The following is a 9999-nucleotide window of genomic DNA, read 5'->3' as shown; positions in this document are numbered from 1 at the left end:
GAGAAATCAGTCTTGTGGGAGCTCCCTTGTAGGTAACTAACTGCTTCTCTCTTGTTGCTTTTACGATTTTTTTCTTTGTCTTTAATGCTTGGCATTTTAATTATGATGTGTCTTAGTGTAGGATAGCTTTCTTAATGCATACAAAATCTGAGCTCATGTCTGAACTCATTTTTATGCATTTTTTTATTCTTATATCATTTTGGAAAACAAACAATATGGGTATAAGAAGTCTAAAATCTATTCTAATGCTGTAATCAATTTCCTGGGTCTTGTAAGGAAATGACAGGATGAGCTAAGGTCCATGTTTGGTCCTCACATCTGTCCTTCCCACTAGCTTATTTATTACCTATCTGAGGGGAAACTATGGCCCAGAAAACACAGATGAATAAATGACATCACCTGAAACCAGTGACTGATCAGGGATTTGTCAACTCAGATAAAAAGGCTATCCATATTTCTGTGTGCCCTTTGGTGCTTTGTTATGATTTTGCAATACCTTATGCAGTACAAACAATGGGCCTAATCTCCCCCAAGGGAAAATAAATGTCGTATATGGAGACATGTATTTTCCATTCTCGATATCAGGTTATTATAATTTTAATTATTCCTTCTCATTTAATCCAGATAAATTTGACATTTGCTTTGCTATTAGAGAGATTAAAATATATTGAATCCTTGCTTTCAAAAAAAAAGCCTCTATGCATCTCAGAGGAAAACATACGTTATGTCGTTTGTAAATATGGAAATAGTTATTTGCAAAGGTAGATGCTGTTTTTGATTGTTGAATGAAGAGCGTTCTTAAAAATCAACATTTTCCAAGTGAATTCTATAGAACATTAGTTCTGCAGAATATTGTTAGGTAGTAAATCGAGGAATGGTATTATGTTTGAACATATTTACAAAACCCAGGGTTAAACAAAGTTGAATTGGTTCCTTGATACAATATTGCTGATATCCTGTTAATGTTAAAGTGCCTCTTGAATTTCCAAAGGGGGTACGCAACATTTTACAAACTTAATTTAATCATAGAAACTTCTTTTGTTGTTGTTATGGTTGGTGTTTATTTTTTGCTCCTTTTCTTTCACAGAAAGCATGTTCTGTTAGTGTTATGAAGCATATTTTTTAAAAATACTCTTTACAAAAATTCATGAGCCTCTCATGTTGCATGATTGTCTTGAATCTATTCTTCTATTTGTCTTGAATCAATTCTTATTTTGAAGCTTTATTTAACATTAAATCATAAGTCAATGTAAAATACAAACTTTGAAGCCCCATGCGGAGTCATCAACCTACAGGGGATATAAAGAGCTATGTTCTATGGAAATGGTTCTCAAAATGTGGTCGATGTACCGGCAGCATCAGCATCACCTGGTGACTTACTAGAAATGAACACTTGCAGACACCACCCCAGACCTATTGCATCAGACATTCTAGGGTTGATCCCCACAGATATGTTCTAAAAAGTATTTTAGGTAAGGGTCATTCATGCTAACATTTGAGAGCCTAAAAACCTAACCACTGATCTTATGTATTAGAATCAGAATAGAAACTCAGATCTCACTATGTGGAATGGGCACTTTTTTGAAACTGGATTGTATTCCTGGAATAATGCAAGTTCAACAATAGAGGATGGGACATTGAGTAGCTAGCTAGTAGGGCAGCATCTCAAGAGAATAGAGCTCCTGTACAAAAAGTACAAGTGGAAGCAAGGCTGGCCTAGCACACTGGATATTTGAGGAACAGAGAGTCATTTAGAGATAACCACAGTATGTTTAGTAACAAGTGACTGGTCTTCATGAGCAGAAATCAGGTGGCTGGTAATATGCACAAGAGAAAGATGGTGTTTAGCTTTGGAGGAACCAGGATTCTAGAGATGTATTGAGGTAGGAGGAACTCAGATCTCCAGGGAACAAAACAGGAGGCAGTTACAGAATTTTGTTATTGGGACGATGCTGACTCATGTCTCTACAGGTGTGCACTTGAACTGAGAGAAATTAAAATGTAATTTTAGTGATAGTTAACCTGAGTTCCTGAACTTGAGCTGGTTATGCTCTTCTGAATGAAAGGCAATTAAAGGTTATACAATACAATAAAGGTTATACAATTAAAGGTCATGAGGCTTCAGAAATTAGAAAGGTATAGTGATAAAGAGCATGACAAGGACCTAGACAGGTTATTGCCACAAGAGCCCTGGATTCCTCAGTTAAATAACCAATTACCAGCACAGTGTGGCTGTCGTGGGCCTGTAGAGCAAAATGAATCTGCTTCTCTTAACTGATTGATTATCTGTAATGTTATAATAGCTTCACCCAGTGAATGATCCTGCTTTCAATTCTTCATTGAACAGGGATGTATGCTATGGATTACATAACTTTCAATATTCTGGTTGCTGTTCTTATAGATGTCCCCTTAGAAGTGTGACACTGATACTGAATTCCAGGTGTGGTTTGACCAGTCAAGCTTAGTTTCAAACAATAACATTCCTTAGTTTGGACATTTCTACAATTTGTTTTCTTTGGTGATCTTGTTATACTATTGAGTGATGATAAGTGGTCAACAGAAATTCTCAAATTCAATTCACGTGTATTGATTGGTCATAAAATGCAAAGGTTTACAGATTGAGTTATTACATTTCCTCTCCTTTCTCAGTTTCATGACATGGGTCACTTTGTAGTGTAGATCGGCTGTATTTGCACTCAAGCTACTGATGTAAGTGTGGAATGAAGGCTAATAACAGATGCCAGGGGCATCCTCCTAGAGCCCTCCTTCCCCTCACACTGTCTTATTATTGAGTAAAATTATTTGAAATATTATAACTTAAGTCTACTTTTGATTTTAAAAAGTACTTGGGTTTTTGGCATTCTGCAAGTGATGACATTTATATCCTTAATCTCAAAAGATCATGCATGAAATATTGTAAGTAGAGCTACAAGATGAAAATTTAAACCAGTTACATTTATACATATATCAATCAAGGCTCTGATTTCAGATATTTCCTTATTGCATAATACAATAAGTAAAAGAAAAATCAGCATTACTAATAATATTTATGAAAAAAATAATCAGAATGTTTGAATATTTGACTGTTGCAATCTGCGTGTTTCACATTCACAATTCCTTTTAGGCATAGTTTACATATCCTTGCTCTATAAATACTCCATGATACTCCCCAATCCACATAGCCTTCAGAGGCTCGATACAAATTATAGCAAAAAATCATATTACTAATTAGGATAGTCTTTAAATGAACCAAAATGTTTGTGTTTTTTTTGAGAGGGCTCATTATCATTTCAACGTAAAAAGTAAGGAGAACCAAAATAATTTCTGTCTTTTAAAATACAGTGAAAAACCTTTATCTTAGACCCAGAATAAACAAAACTTCAAAATGCCTGTAGAGGTGTGATATATTCCTTCCTCTGAACACAAATAAGATATCTTGTATGCCATTTGCCCCACTGGATGACACATTCTAATAAAGTCACAATTCAAAATTACACTTTTTCATGTTGAGGAACAAGGGGTTCCCCGGGGCAATCGGTCCGCATAGCAAAAAGCACTTGAATCACCCAAAAATGGTGATGAAGTGACCGGCATAGACAAATTTGCTCCTATTGTTGAGGGCCGCAGACAATAATTTAGCCTGAATGGGGATTAACAGAAGTCTTGTATTCTTCTTGGTTATATCAGGCTGTCAGCATAGATATGATGGACTTTTGGGTGTAAGGGATCAATAATCCAATATTTGGTTCTTAAGTCCTCTTTGAAATACCACTATCTTTTTTTCAAGATGCTGTTTTCTCTGAAAACCTACCTGACCCCTCACACAATATCAAGAATGAATTTTCCAATTATGGGCTTTTCCAAGCCTGCTGAAGCAATGGTGTTTTGGGGGGTGTTGCTTGCCCATTTGTTTTGTTGTTTTGTTGAATCATCAATACATTTACAAAGCTCAGTGTAAATCTGTCCTGGCATATGTAAATGATGTATTTTTATACTTTCTTTGAACATTTTTATATTCAAAGGGCATAGCATTTTTATAATGCTACCGATTTTGCTAGCAGTTCCCTATGTCATGTTAGACCTGAGGCAACTGTTGGCCAAATATGGCAATTTTAAATAACATAAAAAATGTTATCGATTTAGGACTCTTTTGTTTATGAGAAACAGAAATAAACGGAGTAAATAGTTGACGTAAGCCAACTTTGATCAAGCTTTTTCGGGTTTGGCTTCTAGTATATCACCTGAGGCAGGGGTGTGGTTGGATATGTGGTGATGTTACGTAGATGAAGATGGAAAGAGTTAAGAGCATCCTTGTCATTTGTGCAGACACTCCAAAATGTTCTGCTACAACTCAATGAAATGATTCTTACAAGAAAAATCACAATGCCGAGAAATTATCTTTCACTTTTAAATTCCTAGTCAATTCATTCTACCTAAATGGTTAGGACACATACCCAGATATAAAGTAATCCAGATTATAAATGCTAACAGGAAATTTAGCAGAGTTTGACAGCAAAAGCCTTATGTTACAATGTAAAAAACTCCCTTTGATAGAATTTTCTTTAATATGACATATTTTTAATCAATTAAGATAGAATTTAATTTCAAGTATAATTTAAAATAGTTGTACAACAGAATGACTTTGAGAAAAACAAACATGCTCAGTTCTCTATGCTGCTTTAATTTGATGCAAAAGTATTTACTAGGCTCTTTTATAACTATTTCAGTAGACCTTGGAATTAAATGGAGGATAGCTATGAACTCAGTTCTTCAGAAAATCTACTAACACTGACATATATTAGCACCTTTTAGAATGCAAAACCTGACCTAACAAAGGATGACATAATTTTATAATTTCATGTTTTAAAACTAGAACTAGGCAAATCAGACCAGTGGCTAGATTAAGATAATGTTCATAATAAATCAGAGAATTGCTGACATACAGCATCACAGCACTGAGAAAGTCAAGTGAAAGTGATGTGTGCACTGTTATCTCTTTGTTAAAAAAATTGATGATAACTATGGTTGTTTCAGATAATCAATTTCCACACAGTTCTTTTTCTTCTAGGATGTTGTACTACCTCTAACCTTTCCATGAATGCTTACTTTCTTACTCCTATTGTTATATAATTTTGAATGACATCCTATGTCTTAAAGAAGAATTGCGAAATGAGTTACTACATGAGCCATGTCTCGTACTTCTTTTCTACAACTTGTAGAGAGTCCCTACCTGCACACACAGAAGGTACTGGATGGAAACCAACTGATTTTTCTTGAATTGCCCTGATGCAGGCCAGAAGGATCTCACAACATAGAGATAAAGCACTCAATTTTAGGTGGGCTGTGGTTTACCAACCACAAAATAATATATTTATTTTTTCTCACATTTTTTCTTTTATTGACAAAAATTACACAAAAGCTAAATGATAATTTAAAAAGCAATGTTACACATAACCTTGTGTTTAGAAATTTGTCAGCTTGGCAGTTTTCTTCGCTGACCACATGACCACAGTTCTTCATATACCCCTAGTTCAAATGAGAGTGTTTCTGCTGGTCATTTCAATCGGAGGTCTTTACAGGTCCCCTTTCAGGCTTCTTACATAGTGATAATGTAATGTGAGGATGACCAATTGGAATAAAAATCAAAATTCCTCATGTTGTATACACCGTGTGTCTGGAAGGATCATTCATCCAGATTCTATTGGATTTTCATTCCAGTAATTCTGTTGAACGTTGTTTCTTTGTGGTCTGTGGTAAAGCAAATTTTCTTTTGGTACAACATAAACTCCAATGCCCGTGTTTAGAACTGGAAACATAATCACTTGAACAGGGGAAAAAAAAAAAAAAAGAAAAGAAAGAAAACAAACCAAACAAGAACAAACAGCATTTTTAACGGAAAAATGAAATAAAGCAATTGAAATAAAGTCTGAAAATTACACACACCTAACAAGGAAAACTGTATTGTTTCCCCAACTTCCCACCCACCCCAGGTTTTTCCCACCCTCTGGTTCTCCAGCCCAACGACCATGCAGTGTAGAAAAAGCAAATATACAAACAAACCTATGTATAGCTAGGGTGAAATCTATTTTTATAAGAACTCGACACTTTTACTATTTACATCCAGGAGCATTTTTGTTTCTTAGTTGTATGTTTTAAAGCAAAGAAAGGTCTGTATTTCTCCCGGTTATGCTGCTGCAGGTACATCTGCCCTCTTTAAGTGGATGTTTTTCCCTTCCTCTATGTCATAAATGTTTTAGTAGGAACGATGAACCCGCTTGACTGTACGATTTTGGACACCCAGTCTCCTTTAAGATGAAGGCCCTCCCTCCCCCCACGTTGAGTCCCAGATGAAGAGTTGTTTCCACGTTAGTTTGTTAATCTCTCCAGGTAAATGGTCGGTGCTGCGGACCTGGCAATGGTGGCGATGAAACTGTGGTCGCGCCCGAGCTCCAGGCTAGGGGTTTCGTCCTGCTCCAGGGACACTGCTTCATAGCCCTTGTTGATGTGGAGTGGCTGGTGAGCCTGGCAGTACCCGATCACCGGCTGGTCATAGCTGTAATATGGCAAGGGCTTCACATGGTGCGGTATCTGTGTGTGATAAAGAGAAGGACTGATTATAAAAATGCTTTGGAAAGAAGAAGATGACACTTACTGGATTGTATTTTTTCCCTTTCATGCTGTTTTCAGTCAACTGCTGATTCAATTACTAATAAGAGTTATACAGAATGATTGTTAGTATTTAACTGATAGTTTTATGTATATAAAATTATTTTTTATATATAAAAAATATATATAAAGTGTACATATTATAAAAATATATTATAAAAATATATGTAAATTGTACATATTATATACTTTGTATATAAAATCACGTATATAAAGTGTACATATTATAAAAATATATTATAAAATATATATAAAGTACATATTATATACTTTGTATATAAAATCATAAAGATTTCTTTTCATAAAACCATACATTTTTCAATGCTTGTTCTATCTATCATCTATCTAACTATCTATCTATCTATCTATCTATCTATCTATCTATCATCTATCTATCATAATGGAGAGTTAGAAAAAAACAAATTCTCATCAACAGGGACATTTAAAATGTATGAGGTGCATTCATACGTTTGAAAGCAGATAATACAAAGATTGGGGAGTAGTAATCTGTTGTAATATGGCAGGATATGATATTAAGTGAAAAGGTTAAGGTGCAAAAATATATGGTATGATCTGTTTTGTGTAAAAACAAGTGTAAACATATAGAGTTTCTTACTTTAAAAAACATGTTTACATACAAATGGAATTTTATGGGTATACAACACTTTCATTTAAAATTATAAGAACAGCAGAGATGACATCAAAATGGCGTAAGGTAAGCTTTTGTATAGCTCCCCTGGAATTTACAACTAATCAAACATCTATAACTCCACAAAGGACTCCCTGCACAGCAGACAGGCAAGACGAAGAGGTCCACTACTGAATTCAACTAAAGTTGGGCGAGTACGGAGACAGAGACACACGGGCGAAGGACACAGACCTAGCTCAGTGCTCTAAGCTCGGGGTATCCCGGAACTACCACAGCTAAAGGTGAGGGAAGAACTCAGACTGCTAGGCCGCCACTTATGGCCCACAGGGCTGAGGGGGCAGCATATAACACAGCTGAATCCAGTGCTCACGGCAGATACATCAAAGAAAAGACTGATAGAAGAAGGCTGAAAATGGTGGTTTAAGCCCTCACTGCTGAGCAGAGAACAGAAGCCTTAGGCACTGAGACTAGCCACCACCTCCCTACCTACCCAGAGCTCGCCCCGCCCCCACCTGCCTGGTGTTAGAAACATAACAGTAGTAGGGTCAGATCAAAAGAACAGAATATTTGCTGTTCTGAGAACTGTGGACCGCAGACAAAGAAAGATTCCTCAGCCCATCTAGTTCCTGAAAAGGGGAGGGAGCTGTGGAAGCAGGACCGGCTGGGGTGGTAGTTGCTGCCATTGCTCTGGGCCACCTCTCACAACTCACTCCGCTCGTAGTCCCACCTATCTGGGCAGATCACTGCAGGAGTAAACAGAACTGCTGAAACATAGGGGCTCTGAATCTGGTGCCAGAAGAGCTTTGGAACTTCAAAAGCTCCCCGCATACCCAAATGGACACTGTGCCCTGTGACCCAGGTGAACTATTAACAGAAGAGAAGCTCATCTCCCAGGGAATCCCCCCATTAGGTGAGAAGCTGGAATAGTCCAGAGAAAACATAGCATGACCGTGTGAGAGAGAAAAAGAAATAAAATATTCTACCAACAAGTACTGGAAAACAAAAGAAGGACCTCTTCCTATCAACCTGTTGCAGAACCCACTCCTGCATATGTCTAGGAAGAGAAATAATAAATCAGTAATTGCCATGAATAACCAAGGCAACAAGACAGCTCAGAAAGAAAGTGAAAAGTCCCGAAAAGGAACTTAAAGATATGGAAATATGACTTAAATGACAGAGAATTCAAGATTGCAGTTCTGAAAAAATTCAACAAGATGCAAAAAAACACAGAAAGGCAGTTTAATGAACTCAGAAATACAATCAAAGAACAACATGAGCATTTTACGAAAGAGATTGAAATTATAAAAAAGAACCAAATAGAACTTCTAGAGATTAAGAACTCAATAGAAGAAATTAAGAATGAAATAGCCAGCTTAGGTAGTAGAGTTGACCACATGGAGGAAGGAATCAGTGACATCGAAGATAGAAACCTGGAAATTACATGGATGGAAGAAGTGACTTTAAACTTGAAAGAAATGAAGAACGCTATAAGAACTTTCGGACTCCATCAGAAACAGCAATATAAGAATAATGGGCATACCAGAATAGAAGAAAGACAGAAGGGAACAGAGAATATATTCAAAAACTTGTTGATGAGAAATTCCCAAAATTGTGGACAGAACTGGATTCTCGAATCCAAGAAGAAAATAAAACACCCAATTACCTCAATCCCAACAGACTTTCTCCAAGGCACATTGTACTGAAGCTGTCTAAAATCAACAACAAAGTAACAATCCTCAAGGAAGCCAGGGAAAAGAAGATGGTAACCTACAAAGGAAAGCCCATTAGATTATCATCAGACTTTTCAGTAGAAACTCCAGAAGCCAGGAGGTAGTGGAACCAAATATTCAAACTATTGAAAGAGAGAAATTATGAGCCAAGAATAATATATCCAGCAAAGATATCCTTTAGATATGAAGGAGGAATAAAGACCTTTCCAGACATACAGAAGCTGAGGGAATTTTCTAGTACACGACCTGCAATACAAGAAAACTAAAGGAGGCTATTCGACCACCATTAACACGGACAGTTTGTGGCAACGAAAACATAAAAAGGGGGAGAGCAAAGGCCTGAACCGGAATATGGGAATGGAGAAAGTAAGCGTGCTGAAGAAAATGGAATACTCTAAGTATCAAACTTTCTTTGACATAAACTTAAGGGTAACCACTCAAAACAAAAAAATCCAGAATTGAAATATATACTGTAATAAAAGAAGAAACAGAGGGAAACATCATAGAATACCACCACACAGAAATAATAGACAACGACAAAAGGCAAAGAAACAATGGAGACATAGTCTTACCAGAAAACTAAAGACAGAATAACAAGAAATCCTCACATATCAATAATCACCCTAAATGTAAATGGACTGAACTCACCAATAAAAAGGCACAGAGTAGCAGATTGGATCAAAGAACTAAACTCAACGATATGCTGTCTCCAAGAGACACATCTTAGCTACAAGGACAAGCATAGACTCAAAGTGAAAGGGTGGAAATTCACACTCCAAGCAAGTGGTACCCAGAAAAAATCAGGTGTAGCCATACCGATATCAGATGAAACAGACTTCAGGGTGAAAAACGTAACAAGAGACAAAGATAGACATTTCATAATGGTAAAGAGGACTATACAACAAGAAGACATAACAGTCACCAATGTTTATGCCCCCAATCAGGCAGCACCGA

General features: G+C 36.6%; 1 protein-coding gene across 2 annotated transcripts in view; it reads right to left on the bottom strand.

The window, feature by feature from the left end:
* Window positions 1-5335: 5335 nt before the first annotated feature.
* The window catches only part of LRRTM4 (leucine rich repeat transmembrane neuronal 4), a 712979-nt gene continuing 708315 nt past the window's right edge, over window positions 5336-9999 (bottom strand). Inside the window, exon 3 of one of the 2 annotated variants that reach the window (XM_081068379.1) lies at window positions 5336-6588. In XM_081068379.1, coding sequence (XP_080924505.1) covers window positions 6367-6588 — 222 coding nt within the window. In that variant the 3' untranslated portion in view covers window positions 5336-6366. The remainder of the gene's footprint in view (window positions 6589-9999) is intronic. The other variant, XM_081068378.1, reaches the window with a different exon arrangement.

This window comes from Rhinolophus hipposideros (assembly GCF_964194185.1).
Source record: "Rhinolophus hipposideros genome assembly, chromosome: 12".
NCBI lineage: Eukaryota > Metazoa > Chordata > Mammalia > Chiroptera > Rhinolophidae > Rhinolophus > Rhinolophus hipposideros.
This window is presented reverse-complemented; position numbering and strand designations above follow the sequence as displayed.